This window comes from Myxocyprinus asiaticus, chromosome 30 (assembly GCF_019703515.2).
Source record: "Myxocyprinus asiaticus isolate MX2 ecotype Aquarium Trade chromosome 30, UBuf_Myxa_2, whole genome shotgun sequence".
Taxonomy (NCBI): Eukaryota; Metazoa; Chordata; class Actinopteri; order Cypriniformes; family Catostomidae; genus Myxocyprinus; species Myxocyprinus asiaticus.
Genome location: NC_059373.1, coordinates 44,080,066 through 44,096,324, shown reverse-complemented (window position 1 = coordinate 44,096,324; position 16,259 = coordinate 44,080,066). Strand labels below are relative to the sequence as shown.

Here is a 16,259-nt window from a genome sequence, read left to right as displayed (position 1 = left end):
TGAGAGAGAGAGAGATGATTAAGTGACAGCCCGAAAGCTGATTTCGCGATAGCTGGAGATAAAGCAGCCGTGTTCATCACTCAGACGCGGTTTTACGAGCAGGTCTCGTAAAAGTCCCTTGTTATTTGACTCTAATGGATGAACTCGGTTGCTGTCTCACCCACGATGGCGAAAATGCACAACAGTCCAATTTGGTTGGACCACAATACAGCAAAACAAATTCGTGATAATTAATACCCTGAGTATTAATAATGAGCGGACATGGTGGTCCGTAAACTGTACAAGCAAAAACCTTGAAACACAAGAATAACACTATAATATTCTATCTCTGCCCAAACGTAAACCTCTTACTTGAATCGCATGAGGACACAGGTAGAATGTGTTTTCCTCCGTCCTTTTACTTTGACCTGGTTCCTTGAGGGTCGGGTGATGACGGGGGCCGTTTCCTCGCGCTGTCGGCGGGCGGTACGGCTGTTGATTCTTGGCGGGCTGGCGGAGAACTCAAATGTCGACTTGATTGAAGATGGAAGAGAAATCTTTAATCTCTTCACTTCTGTAGGCCAACGGGTGAAGATGCGAATTGCTCGGCGGTCTCCTTCGGATCCGTTAGAGTGTTTGGTTGAACACAGAGTAATCTCAACTCGTCCAGCGAGATGGAGATTGTATGGCTACAGTTTCAAGTCGGACATTACTTCCTTAAGCCACGAGGTTGCACCGGAGAGCAGCAAAAAGCTACGTCCGTATTCGGTGAACTAAGTTGCTGGAAGCAACTTTGGAAGCATTTCAGAATTATTTGAAGTCCTGATGATGTCATGTTTGAGGGACGTTCTGTTGTGTGCCTCATCCAATAGGAGTTGAGCGCTCGATCCTTTAGTGAGCAAGGCTTCATGGATTTGTAGTCTATTTTGGACTCCCTTTGTTTGATTTTGGTGCAATTTTTATCAGTAAAATTTACGACTTAGAAGGAGGGGGCTTGAGGAATGTTTTTATGACTGTTAGGCCTGCCTTTGTCTTCTATCTGAATACATGAGGCCCAACATGCTGGAGACCAATATCAATGAATTCAGATTTTTGGTTAATGCAGTGTGGGTTAATTGAGCTGTTTACAAACAAGGCTCTTCATTCCCAAGGTTAAAAGCCTGATGAGATTATGCATGGCAGTAGAAAGAGTTTAGATTAAAACATTCTTGCTAACAGGGACTAAAAATGAATTTTTCATTTCGGTTTGTTCGGAGCAAGAACTTAAGGCTTTTTTTTTTTCAGTTCAGAAGTTCCGCAGCCTCCTTTCCAAATGGTTACTGGTTAGAACAAAATAAAAACTGTTAATAACTTTTTAAAATGACAGTACTCTGCACTAAGGGTGGGTGAAGTACCAGTTGCAGTGTTGCCAGATCTGGCAAGAGAAACAAGCAGCCGATTTTGCAGTTTCTGGAAAACCTAGTCCAAAATAAGTCACTTGCCTCACCACAATAAGTGAATAAGCAATTTTTTTTTTTATTTTTGTGTGGTGGATTAATAAGCAGTTAATTAAGTCAAGTATACATTTATTTACAGATCTGCTGATTCAAAACCTGGCGGCATCAAATCTGTAATGCATATCTAACAATTCATTGAAGACCTGGAAACAACTGAGAAATGTGCTTTTTACCTCTAATGTTTTCCTTGTATCTGGATTAGCTGTGTATGTAGTAAATATACTTAGTTTTTAAAAAGGCCTTCATTCAGAGAATGTGACATCTGCAACGGGGAATTAGGCAAAGAAATGTATGATGCAGCAGTTTCCTTCAGGATCAAAGCACGTTTCATTTTTTCAGGCAGCATGAAGTGTAGCTCAAATTTACTGTAATCAGAATGAGCTTTATTGCCAAGTATGCTTACAATGAATTTGTCGGTGACAGGAGCTTCCAGTACACTATACAAAAACAGCAACAAGACTTTAAAAAAATAAATAAAATTTGAATGAATACATTTATAAATATTGAAAAGTGTGTGTATATGGGAGGACAAAGACAATATACATATATACATACATGCATGCATATTCATACACACATATATGAATATACACATTTAGTGCAAATCTAAATACAAATCAGTTATGTACAGTGCAAGGTAATGTAATGGCAGAAGAGGTAGGATGTGTTGGATAATATAAAAAGACTAAGCTGTGTATTGCACATTAATTATTGCTCAAAGGGGCAGTTTTAACTGTTCGTGAGATGGATATTCTGGGGGGAAAAACTGTTACTGTGCCTAACGGTTCTGGTGCTCAGAGCTCTGAAGTGTCGGCCAGAAGGCAACAGCTCAAAAAGGTAGTGGGCAGGGTGAGTGGGGTCCAGAGTGATTTTTCCAGCCTTTTTCCTCACTCTGAAAGTGTATAGTTCTTGAAGGGGGGGTAGGGGTTAACCAATCCTCTCAGCAGTCCGAACTGTCCTTTGTAGTCTTCTGATTTCTTCTGACAAACTCCATGACCGTTGAGTAGAACTGTATCAGCAGCGCCTGTGGCAGGTTGAACTTCCTCAACTGGCGAAGGAAGTACAACCTCTGCTAGGCCTTTTTCGCAATGGAGTCAATGTGGGTCTCCCACTTCAGGTCCTGTGAGATGGTAGTGCCCAGGAACCTGAATGACTCCACTGCTGCCACAGTGCTGTTTAGAATGGTGAGGGGGGACAGTGTTGGGGGGGTTTCTTCTAAAGTCCACAATCATTCCCACCATTTTGAGTGTGTTCAGCTCAAGGTTGTTTTGACTGCATCAGACAGTGCTGTCATCTGCAAACTTCAGGAGCTTGACAGAGGAGTCCTTGATGATGCAGTCGTTGGTGTAGAGGGAGAAGACACATCCCTGGGGGGCACCAGTGCTGATTGTACAGGTGCTGGAAGTGAATTTCCCCTGCCTTACAAGCTGCTGCCTGTCTGTCAGAAAGCTGGTAATCCACTGACAGATAGACGTGGGAACAGAGCTGGTGTAATTTAGTCCGGAGAATAGCTGGGATGATGGTGTTGAAAGCCGAACTGAAGTCCACAAAAAGGATCCCTGCATATGTCCCTGGTCTGTCCAGATGTTGCAGGATATGGTGCAATCCCATGTTGACCATCCACAGACCTGTTTGTTTTATAAGCAAATTGAAGGGGATCTAGAAAGGGTCCAGTGATGTCCTTCCGGTGGGCCAACACCAGACTCTCACATGACTTCATGACCACAGACGTCAGGGCGACAGGTCTGTAGTCATTAATTCCTGTGATTTTTGGTTTCTTTGGGATGGGGATGATAGTGGAATGTTTGAAGCAGCATGGGACTTCACACTGCTCCAGTGATATATTGAAGATCTGTGTGAAGATGGGGGGCCAGCTGGTTAGCACAGGATCTAAGACATGCAGGTGAAACGCCAACTGTGCCCTGTGCTTTCCTTATCCTTTGTTTTTGAAAGACGCATCTCACATCATCTTCACAGATCTTAAGTGCAGGTTGAGTAGCAGGAGGGGGGTTGCAGGAGGTGTTGGTGTTTGTGTGAAGTGAAGGTCAGAGTGGGTGTGGGGTGTGAGATTGGGTCTTTCAAATCTACAGTAGAACACATTCAGGTCGTCAGCCAGTTGTTAGTCCACCACAGGGTTGGGGGTAGGAGTTCTGTAATTCATGTTGTTTCATGCCACTCCACACTGATGCAGGGTCGTAAACTGAAAACTTGTTTTTCAGCTTCTGAGTATCTTCTTTTAGCCACTCAGATTCCCTTTATTCAGTGTGTTCCTGGCCTGATTGTACAAGACTTTATCCCCAACTCTGCAAGCATCCTCTTTGGCCTGATGAAGCTGCCAGAGTTCCGCTGTAAACCATGGTTTGTCATTGTTAAATCAGTCCTAGTAGGAATGCACATATCCTCACAGAAACTGATATATGATGTAACAGTATCTGTGAGCTCATCCAGATCTGTGGCTGCAGCCTCAAAAACACTCCAATCAGTGCAGTCAAAGCAGACTTGTAGTTCCAGCTCTGCTTCGTTGGTCCATCTCTTTACAGTCCTTACTACAGGCTTAGCAGATTTTAATTTCTGTCTGTGGGTTGGAAGAAGATGAACCAGACAGTGATCAGATTCCTAGCTGCTCTAGGAACAAAGCGATATGCATCCTTTATTGTTGTGTAGCAGTGATCCAGTATATTTCTGTCTCTGGTTGGGCATGTAATGTGCTGTTTGTATTTGGGCAGTTCACGTGTGAGGTTTGCTTTGTTAAAATCCCCAAGAATAATAATAACTGAGTCCGGGTATCGTTGTTCCGTGTCTGTGATTTGATCAGCCAGCTGTTGCAGTGCGGCATTCAAACATGCGTTTGGCGCGACGTAAACACCAGAATAAACGAAGAAAACTCCCGCGGCGAGTAGAAAGGCTTACAGTTAATAGAGTGCTTCCAAATTAGGACAGCACATCCTCTTTAATGTTGTTACATTTGTACACCAACTTTCATTGATGTAAAAGCACGTTCCACCGCTTCTAGTTTTCTCCGTTAACTCTGCAATGCAATCCACTCTAAACAACTGAAAGCCTGGCAGATGTAACGCGCTGTCCGGAATGGCTTCACTCAGCCAGGTTTCTGTGACGCACAAGGCAGCAGAGGTTGAAAAGTCCTTGTTTGTGCAGGTGAGGAGATGTAGTTCGTCCGTTTGTTAGGAAGAGAGCGGAGATTTGCAGGATGAATGCTCAGCAGCATTGTTCGAAAGCCCCGCAGACAGAGCTTGACCAGCGTGCCTGCACGTCTCCCTCGCCTGCGTCTCATAGCACGTTTAAACAAAACAGCCGCGCCTCCGACTAAAATGTCAAAATGTCCGAATATTCAAAATCCGAGAAAAGATTGACTGGTATATGCTGTCGAATGTTCAGTAGTTAATCTCTGGTAAAACTGACAGGAAAAATATTACTAAACGCAGGACAAACAAACAAAAACAACAAAACAATAGAAGCACTCCACACCGAGGCAGCCATCTGCGGCGCCATCACTTTGGCCTTAAGTTTCACAAAAAATTGTTGGAACAAGATTAACCAGTTATAAACCGTTACCAGCGTTTAAAAATAATGTTCTCACTCCGGAACAATTGAGAATCATTTTGTTCCAGTATTCGGTTATGTTCTGCTAAATTTTGTTCGTTTTCGTTCCTTGAACCGTTTTTAGTCCCTGCTTGCTAATATTCAGAAATACTATTTGAAGTATTTCCTAACATTTACCTTGGAATTCTTTTAAAAGTTTGGATATTTTTGTGAATGTCTTGGGAGTGTGAAAATGTGCTTGTCACTGGAGATTGGCCGATTTATGTTTATATGTCTGAATAGATATGCAGAATGGATATTTAACGTTTTCTGATTTTGACACCTGATAATGACATCGTGGAAATTGACAAACTGTTTTATTTATAACACCTTTTAATGTAATTTGACTCCCTCCCATACTTTTGTAAATTGTAAAACAAAACTACTCATCTAAATTTATGAAGAATTGGTAAACTCCCATTAATGTAATTTTTAACTACAGTTTGAAAGGTTTAGGCTTTGTTTTTTAGGCTAAAGTTAACTGGAATAAGTGACGTCTTTGTCCCTTGAACATTTTCGGCTAGTTGTCAAACACATTCAAAACAACAGCTGGACGTGCTTCATTCATAGTGACTTTAACACTATTTTCATAAAATATAATTGGGTCATTCCTGGGATTCTGTGATTATTTCAGTCCCCCAGACCTAATAAATTGGTGGTTCACAAAAATGAAATGTTGAAAGCTTTTTACAAGATGTTGATATGTCCATTTATAATGAATTAAAATACATTTTGCACTAAAATCTTTGATAAAGTGTTTTTCTATCTTAAAACAAGTAATTTATGTCCCTGAGGCACTTCACTGAATTTGCACCTAGACAATTTTTTATAGAAAGTGCACCATCTATAATTGTTACATTAATGTAAAGATTTTTTGTTCCTTTGCTAAAAGAGATATGACCAAAAATTATTTATTTTTTATAAAAACCAGGCTACCAGTCTGAACTCAACCCCGTCACACCAACTGTTTTCAGCCCATAAAAAATTTTGGTTCACCCATATGTGACATCATTCAGCTGTCTTCAACAGCATGGTGCAGAAACGGGTAAAAAATATAATCTCTCTTCATATTTTGAAGTGTACTATATTAAAATGGGTAAGCTCAACAACTCAACCCCGTCACATGATATTATATCAGTACTTTTAAAAATTATATTTTAATCCATAAATATATATAGAATTTAGTAATATCATGCATGCTATGTGGTCTTTTGTCCAACACCACATTGGGAACAGTGGCTATTATGAGCAAAAATCCACAACTCTGTCACACTCAACCCTGACACATTTCTTCACTGTAAACCTGTTACGGGGTTGAGTTATTCAGTACATTTATGAATATTGTAAAAAAAATAAAATAAAATGGAATGGTCAATGTATTATATATTACAAATTCTATATATTTAATGAAACATGGTGTTAAAAATATGTGGGTGCAAGTTGCCTAGTGGTTGGAGAGTTGTGATGGGGTTGACGAGAGTGATAATATTTGATAATTAAAATGGGAACACAGATAAAAATCGATATTTTTTTTGCTCAGCACAGTCTGACATGTTAAGGACTAGCTCCAAAAAGTTGGGGTTTTAGTAAATATCTGAATTTAATAAATGTTTAACAAACAAATTGAGGCCACAGACAAACAATTTGACTTAAGCTTTATCACATAAAAATAAGAAAACTGTTATAAATGTTATATTTGTAGTCATTAATTTTGTATGAGGGAAACACGAGCAGTAGGTATATTTTATAACAAGTATTGTGTAGAGTCATTTTTAAACCACTTCCATTATGTCCATGACAGGGTTGAGAAAAAAGTTATATAAATCAGAACTAAATAGGAAATAAGTGCTTTGATGCCTGAGGTGGGAAAATATGATTTGGTGAAAGTTTAATATGCCTAATGTTGTGGAGTTTTCAGACAATTAATTAAATGTAGTTGACATTTTCTTTTTCCAAGTTGAAATATTACCGAATCTAAAATACTCACTAAAATGAGGACTGTGTTGTCTGGTGGCTGGATGCTCCCTGGATGCCTGGAACTAACAGAAATTAAAGTGTTTAGATCTCTCTTTTTCGATTAACATTTATTTATTGTTGCCATTTATCAATTTTTATTGATTCCAAAATTAAAATGAACACAGACAACACATGAAAACACAGAATCAACTTTTATCCATATATGCCCCCCCCCATCACCCATCATATATCCCAGTGGTCAGACATTAAATAGCAACAGACACACATATAAACATGCAGTTCAAAGAAAATACTCTATGACATAAAAAGACATAAAGAAATTAACCAACCAAAAAATAAAAGAAAAAAGATTCCACATATTAATTACAGAAATTACCCAATTGTCCCTCTCCACTACTCCTCCCCCTCAACCCCCCAGGAAGGCCAAATAAGTGCCCCACTTCCTGCCATAATCACCCAACCTGCCCAGTAATCTATATGATAACACCTCAAAAGCCGCCACTCTGCCCAACTCGGTACACCACTCATGAAATCAAATCACTTTGTCACACAGCCATATACACAAGTGCAATGGTGTGTGAAATTCTTGGGTGCAGTTCCGATCAACATAGCAGTCGTGACAGTGATGAGACAGTACCAATTTACAATAATATCAGAATAACACAGCACAATTTAAACATCTGATATACACATAATTACACTCAACAATATACAAATAATAACATACACTGTACAGTATACAATATGCACTATATAGATACACATTATTCAATAAAAATAAAAAATAAAAATATATAAAAAAAGTATATATAGTGTATATATAGAATGTACAGTATTGTACTGTATTGACATTCAGGCTGTCGGTCGATAGTCAGTTGTTAAGAGAGAATATAATATAATTTATGACAGTCCGGTGTGAGATATAAGAGTAAGGGTAATAAAATGCAGTGCTGATGTATTTTGATCATGGGAGATCAAGAGTTCAGAAGTCTGATTGCTTGGGGGAAGAAGCTATCATGAAGTCGGCTGGTGCTGCGATACCGCCTACCTGATGGTAGCAGTGAGAACAGCCCATGGCTTGGGTGGCTAGAGTCTCTGATGATCCTCCGAGCTTTTTTCACACACCTCCTTGTATATATTTCCTGGAGGGAAGGAAGCTCACCTCCGATGATGTGTCTGGCAGTTCGCACCACCCTTTGCAGTGCTTTGCGGTTGTGGGCGGTGCTATTGCCGTACCAGGCGGAGATGCAGCCAGTCAGGATGCTCTCTACAGTGCAGGTGTAGAACCGTGTGAGGATGTGGCGGTTCATTCCAAACTTCCTCAGCCGTCTCAGGAAGAAGAGGCGCTGATGAGCCTTCTTCACAACGACTTCAGTGTGGACCGACCATGTGAGTTCCTGGGTGCCCACATCACTGAGGAACTTGAAGCTGCTGACTCTCTCCACCGGTGCTCCATTGATGGTGATGGGACTGTGTTCTCTGTCTTTTCTTCTGAAGTCCACCACAAGCTCCTTTGTCTTACTGACGTTGAGGGAGAGGTTGTGCTCCTGACACCAGTGTGTCAGAGTGTGCACCTCCTCTCTGTAGGCTGTTTCATCATTGTCAGTGATCAGACCTACCACCGTTGTGTCATCAGCAAACTTAATGATGGCATTGGAGCTATGTGTTGCCACACAGTCATGTGTGTACAAGGAATACAGTAGTGGGCTGAGAACACAGCCCTGTGGGGCTCCAGTGTTGAGGGTCAGTGATGAGATGTTGCTGCCTACTCTAACCACCTGGCATCTGCTTGACTGGAAGTCCAGGATCCAGCTGCACAGCGAGCTGTTTAAGCCCAGAGCCCGGAGTTTCTCATCTAGCTTGGAGGGCACTATGGTGTTGAATGCTGAGCTGTAGTCTACAAACAGCATTCTCACAAGTGTTCTTTTTTTTTTTTTTTCCAGGTGGGAGAGAGCAGTGTGTATTGTAGATGCAATGGCATCATCAGTGGAGCGGTTGTTGCGGTAAGCAAACTGCAGCGGGTCAAGAGAGAGAGGCAGCACAGAGCAGATGTAATCTCTGATTAGTCTCTCAAAGCATTTGCTGATGATGGGGGTCAGAGCAACAGGACGCCAGTCATTTAAGCAAGTTATTTTTGATTGCTTTTGGAACAGGCACAATGGTGGATGTTTTAAAGCATGTGGGGACTACAGACAAAGAGAGGGAAAGGTTGAAAATGTCTGTTAAAAACACCAGCCAGCTAGTTCGCGCACGCTCTGATGACGCGGCCCGGAATGCCGTCTGGGCCCGTGGCTTTGCGGATATTCACCCGTCGGAAGGATCGGGTTACACCCGCTACAGAGACGGAGAGTGAACTAACCTCTGTAGCTTCGGCCGCGAGAGCTCTCTCTCGCGGAGGGTGCACCTGGCGACTTCCATCCCCTGAGTATCTCCTGCCTGCCGATCATCACACAGGTAAGGACCCAGTTTTTTATGTGTTTATTTATAATATTAAAACCCGCCCCATCACCCAAAATACAAAGTCTGGGGCAGAATAAAATGAGTGTCCAAGACCTCACAGACAAATCTCTGAACCCCAGACCAAAACTCCTGAATCTCAACACAGGACTAAAAAACATGGGCCATGTCCCCATCCTCCAACCGGCATCACCAGCAAGTAGGTGTGTCTTTAAGGCCAAGCCTGTACAGTCTAGAGGGGGTCAAATAAAGACTATGCAAAATCTTAAATTGAATGAGGCACACCCTTGCATCCCTAGACATAGACTTGACATTTTTAAAGATCCTACTCCATTCTCCATCTTCTAGTACTAAATTCAGGTCTCACTCCCATAACTTCTTAAGAGATGTTAGAACCCCGTCCCCTAGACTCTGAACTAGCCAGGAATAGTACGCTGAAGCTTCATGACCTTTTCTAAAAGCAGCAAGCACCATCTCTAGAGTGTCTGCCGCTTTAGGGGGCTGCGTACTACACCCAAATGTGGTACAGAGTATGGCGCAGCTGTAAATACCTGAAGAACTGAGATCTGGGAATCCCAAACTGCTGAGTAATATTTTCAAACGATCTCAATGCTCCATTGTCATACAGGTCACCCAGCGTTGTAACATTCAGATAAATGTCAGAGTTGAACACGCAAGAAACTTTTGTCCACACTAAATGCATGTGTAAGATAACGGGATGTCTTCTCTGGACAGCTTGGTGGAAAGACTTTGCAATGGCAAGATAGGGGCAAGGAACTCCCGTTCAATAAAGAGCCAGAGAGGGGCTCTCTCAGGTGGAAGTGACCAATGTGCCAAATGTCTGAGACCAAAAGCATAATAGTAATACAAAATCTTGGGGAGACCTTACCCACCTTTGTCAACTGGCCTGTGTAACTTGTTAAAATGCATCCAAGGACATTTACCATTCCAGATTTTTTAATAGAGTTTAAAATAAAAGAGGGGAACTTAAATGGGGAGAGACTGTCGTAGGAAGTTGAATTTTGGAATACAATTCATTTTAATAACATTAACCTTCCCAATTATAGATAAATGTAATGAAGCCCACCTGCCCACATCGCTTGAAAACCTTTTTATTAAGGGGTCAAAATTAACTCTAACTAAATCAGACAAATTTGCTGGGAATAAAATCCCCAAATACTTAATGCCCTGTTTGAGCCACTGGAAGATGCCTGGTTGGAAAGCCGTTACTGGACAGTACGCTGTCAGAGCCAAAGCTTTGGATTTAGACCGATTAAATCTGTATCCTGAAAATTTAGAAAAGGAATTGATAATTCTGTAGAGGCAAGGCATAGAACTAGTGGGGTTGGAGATGAATAATAAAATCATCTGCGTAAAGTAAAAGCTATGCGCCATACCTCCCGCCATCACCCCTGGAAAATCATCTTCCCTTCTTATCGTGGCTGCTAATGGTTCCAGGGCAAGACAGAACAATAATGGGGAAAGAGGGCAACCCCGCCGAGTGCCCCTATTCAGAGTAAAATAATCAGAAATTAATCTATTTGTTTGTACCGCTGCTACAGGGTGTCTATAAAGTAACTTAATCGAACCCATACATTTCCAAAATCTTAAAAATATTATCCCATTCTACCATATCAAATGCTTTTTCGGTGTCAAGTGTGATGGCAACAACCGGAGTCTGATCATTTGTCACTGACCACATGATATTAATGAGATGCCTAATGTTATCAGAAGAGCTGCGGTCCCGAATAAACCCCACCTGATCTACAGGTGCATCTCAATAAATTAGAATGTCGTGGAAAAGTTCATTTATTTCAGTAATTCAACTCAAATTGTGAAACTCGTGTATTAAATAAACTCAATGCACACAGACTGAAGTAGTTTAAGTCTTTTGGTTCTTTTAATTGTGATGATTTTGGCTCACATTTAACAAAAACCCACCAATTCACTATCTCAAAAAATTAGAATATGGTGACATGCCAATCAGCTAATCAACTCAAAACACCTGCAAAGGTTTCCTGAGCCTTCAAAATGGTCTCTCAGTTTGGTTCACTAGGCTACACAATCATGGGGAAGACTGCTGATCTGACATCTGACAGTTGTCCAGAAGACAATCATTGACACCCTTCACAATGAGGGTAAGCCACAAACATTCATTGCCAAAGAAGCTGGCTGTTCACAGAGTGCTGTATCCAAGCATGTTAACAAAGTTGAGTGGAAGGAAAAAGTGTGGAAGAAAAAGATGCACAACCAACCGAGAGAACCGCAGCCTTATGAGGATTGTCAAGCAAAATCGATTCAAGAATTTGGGTGAACTTCACAAGGAATGGACTGAGGCTGGGGTCAAGGCATCAAGAGCCACCACACACAGACATGTCAAGGAATTTGGCTACAGTTGTCATATTCCTCTTGTTAAGCCACTCCTGAACCACAGACAACGTCAGAGGTTTTCAGATGAGAGCAAGTTTTGTATTTCATTTGGAAACCAAGGTCCTAGAGTCTGGAGGAAGGGTGGAGAAGCTCATAGCCCAAGTTGCTTGAAGTCCAGTGTTAAGTTTCCACAGTCTGTGATGATTTGGGGTGCAATGTCATCTGCTGGTGTTGGTCCATTGTGTTTTTTGAAAACCAAAGTCACTGCACCCGTTTACCAAGAAATCTTGGAGCACTTCATGCTTCCTTCTGCTGACCAGCTTTTTAAAGATGCTGATTTCATTTTCCAGCAGGATTTGGCACCTGCCCACACTGCCAAAAGCACCAAAAGTTGGTTAAATGACCATGGTGTTGGTGTGCTTGACTGGCCAGCAAACTCACCAGACCTGAACCCCATAGAGAATCTATGGGGTATTGTCAAGAGGAAAATGAGAAACAAGAAACCAAAAAATGCAGATGAGCTGAAGGCCACTGTCAAAGAAACCTGGGCTTCCATACCACCTCAGCAGTGCCACAAACTGAACACCTCCATGCCACGCCGAATTGAGGCAGTAATTAAAGCAAAAGGAGCCCCTACCAAGTATTGAGTACATATACAGTAAATGAACATACTTTCCAGAAGGCCAACAATTCACTAAAAATGTTTTTTTTATTGGTCTTATGATGTATTCTAATTTTTTGAGAGAGAGAATTGGTGGGTTTTTGTTAAATGTGAGCCAAAATCATCACAATTAAAAGAACCAAAGACTTAAACTACTTCAGTCTGTGTGCATTGAATTTATTTAATACACGAGTTTCACAATTTGAGTTGAATTACTGAAATAAATGAACTTTTCCATGACATTCTAATTTATTGAGATGCACCTGTATATGTATAAGAGATGTCATAGCTTAATCGGTTAGCCAGAATTTTTGCCAAAATTTTTACATCTAGCTGGATCAGGGAGATTGGATGGTAACTCTTACACTCGCTTGGATCTTTGTCCTTTTTAAGAATCAGACTGATCCGGGCTTGTGTCATGGTTGGTGGAAGCTTTCCATTCTTTAATGATTCCCTATAAACTTCTAACAAAAGTGCCACCAATTCTGTAGTATAAGATCTAAAAAATTCAGCAGCAAAGCCATCTAATTACCTCGCCAAGCTCTTCTAAGGTTATCTCAGAATCAAGAGAATTTTTTTGCTCAGTAGTCAGTTTAGGGAGTTCTAATGGTTCCACAAAATTTCTAATATCTACATCAGTAGACGAAGACGTGGAACTATAAAGATCAAGATAGAATTCTTTAAAAGCATTATTAATATCGATGGCTGAGGTAAATATTTCACCACCAGCAGATTTCACTGAGGGAATGGAAGGAAAAGACTCTCTCTGTTTTATATATCTAGCCAAAAGCTTCCCTGCTTTGTCCCCCAACTCAAAATATGGCTGTCTTGCCCCGAATAACCAAAACTCCACTTTCCGCGACAAAATAGCATTATATCTGTATTTCAATCGAGTCAATTCTCTGAGGCCATTCGGTGCTTCAGCTCTGCCTAGGCACTTTTAATATTCTCTTCCAACTCCACGAGTTCTCGTGCTTTGGATTTTTTGATGAATGAGGCATACTGTATTATCCAACCCCTAAGAACTGCCTTAAGTGCCTCCAAGCCACACCCACAGAGGATACTGAGGACCAGTTGGTCTCCATATAAACATTGATTTCAGCCTTTAACATTTGTTGGAATTCAGGATTTTACAAAAGGGATACATTAAAGTGCCAACTATATGATTTTTTTCCCCCCGTATGTGGCAACATCTCTAAATTCATCAGGGCATGATCTGAGACTAAGATGTTTCCAATCAGTGTTGCCAACTAGTTTCAATGGAAAGTAGCTAAAGCCTGCTCAAAGTCGCTAAATGTCACTAGATGACGTCATACGCTAATTAGCATATTCGTGACGTCATCGTGTCTCATTTGCATTTTGCATAGTGTCCGCCCTTTACATGTGTTTGCTTCTCTGTGCTTACCGTACATACTGTAATACCCTATTAATTCCCTATATCAATCACTCAAAGTTAGAAGCGACAGAAACTTTCTTATCTTTTCTGTCACACAGCGCTCAGCCATATTTACAAAAAAAAAAAGAAAACGGCATATTTACAAAAAATAAAATTAAACTCTTTAAATTTAAAGCAAAAGGGGAGCAAACAATACAGATTTGTGATTGGTCCTTGACAACGCTGTTTGCACATGCGCAGCTCATTCAAGTCTATGTCAGCTGCCGTGCGGTCAACTGATTGTGCTGCTCCGCCTTCTCACCTCTCTCTCTGTCAGTCCCACTGAACAGAGAAGACGCAGAGAGAGGTGTGCCTCCAAGTCCGGGCAGGAAAGCAAGACCACACGCTCACGGGGCAGTACTGGCAACTTTCTTCTACGGAAGGTAGCTAAGGTTTGTCCAAAAAGTCGCTAGATTTGTCACAAGACGCTTTTTGTATAAAAGTTGCTAAAGAGTTCTGAAAAGTCGCTAAATCTAGCAACAAAGTCAACAACAGATGAAACGAGGGACTTGTATATACAAAAAAAAAATCTATTCTAGAATAAATCTTATGGACTGATAATAAAGTATAGTCCCTACCAGATGGGTTCAAAAGTCTCCAGGTATACAGTGCATCCGGAAAGTATTCACAGCACTTCACTTTTTCCACATTTTGTTATGTTACAGCCTTATTCCGAAATGGATTAAATTCATTATTTTCCTCAAAATTCTACAAACAATACCCCATAATGACAATGTGAAAAGTTTGTTTGAAATCTTTGCAAATTTATTAAAAATAAAAAATGAAAAAAATCACATGTACATAAGTATTCACAGCCTTTGCCATGACACTCAAAATTTAACTCGGGTGCATCCTGTTTCCACTGATCATCCTTGAGATGTTTCTACAACTTCATTGGAGTCCACCTGTGGTAAATTCAGTTGATTGGACATGATTTGGAAAGGCACACACCTGTCTATATAATGTCCCACAATTCACAATGCATGTCAGAGCACAAACCAAGCCATGAAGTCCAAAGAATTGTCTGTAGACCTCCGAGACAGGATTGTATCGAGGCACAGATCTGGGGAAGGGTACAGAAAAATTTCTGCAGCATTGAAGGTCCAAATGAGCACAGTGGCCTCCATCCGTAAATGGAAGAAGTTTGGAACCACCAGGACTCTTCCTAGAGCTGGCCGCCTGGCCAAACTGAGCGATCGGGGGAGAAGCGCCTTAGTCAGGGAGGTGACCAAGAACCCGATGGTCACTCTGACAGAGCTCCAGCATTTCTCTGTGGAGAGAGGAGAACCTTCCAGAAGAACAACCATGTCTGCAGCACTCCACCAATCAGGCCTGTATGGTAGAGTGGCCAGATGGAAACCACTCCTCAGTAAAAGGCACATGACAGCCCGCCTGGAGTTTGCCAAAAGGCACCTGAAGGACTCTCAGACCATGAGAAACAAAGATTGAACTCTTTGGCCTGAATGGCAAGCGTCATGTCTGGAGGAAACCAGGCACCGCTCATCACCTGGCCAATACCATCCCTACAGTGAAGCATGGTAGTGGCAGCATCATGCTGTGGGGATGTTTTTCAGCGGCAGGAACTGGTAGACTAGTCGGGATCGAGGGAAACATGAATGCAGCAATGTACAGAGACATCCTTGATGAAAACCTGCTCCAGAGCACTCTGGACCTCAGACTGGGGTGAAGGTTCATCTTCCAACAGGACAACGACCCTAAGCACACAGCCAAGATAACAAAGGAGTGGCTCCGGGACAACTCTGTCCTTGAGTGGTCCAGCCAGAGCCCAGACTTGAACCCGATTGAACATCTCTGGACAGATCTGAAAATGGCTGTGCACCGACGCTCCCCATCCAACCTGATGGAGCTTGAGAGGTCCTGCAAAGAAGAATGGGAGAAACTGCCCAAAAATAGGTGTGCCAAGCTTGTAGCATCATACTCAAAAAGACTTGAGGCTGTAATTGGTGCCAAAGGTGCTTCAACAAAGTATTGAGCAAAGGCTGTGAATACTTATGTACATGTGTTTTGTTTTGTTTTTTTCGTTTTTATTTTTAATACATTTTGCAAAGATTTCAAACAAACTTCTTTCACGTTGTTATTATGGGGTATTGTTTGTAGAATTTTGAGGAAAATAATGAATTTAATCCATTTTGGAATAAGGCTGTAACATAACAAAATGTGGAAAAAGTGAAGCGCTGTGAATACTTTCCGGATGCACTGTATGTAAGACCAAGATTTTTACACATCCTGTGACGCATCAATGTAGCTCTAGGGGGCTTACACA

At 41.4% G+C, this 16,259-nt stretch overlaps 1 protein-coding gene across 1 annotated transcript in view; it reads right to left on the bottom strand.

Moving 5' to 3' along the window:
• LOC127421046 (SH3 and cysteine-rich domain-containing protein-like) overlaps positions 1–16,259 on the bottom strand; it is a 47,768-nt gene that overhangs the window by 11,426 nt on the left and 20,083 nt on the right. Inside the window, exon 7 of the mRNA XM_051663755.1 lies at positions 7,063–7,114. Coding sequence (XP_051519715.1) covers positions 7,063–7,114 — 52 coding nt within the window. The remainder of the gene's footprint in view (positions 1–7,062; positions 7,115–16,259) is intronic.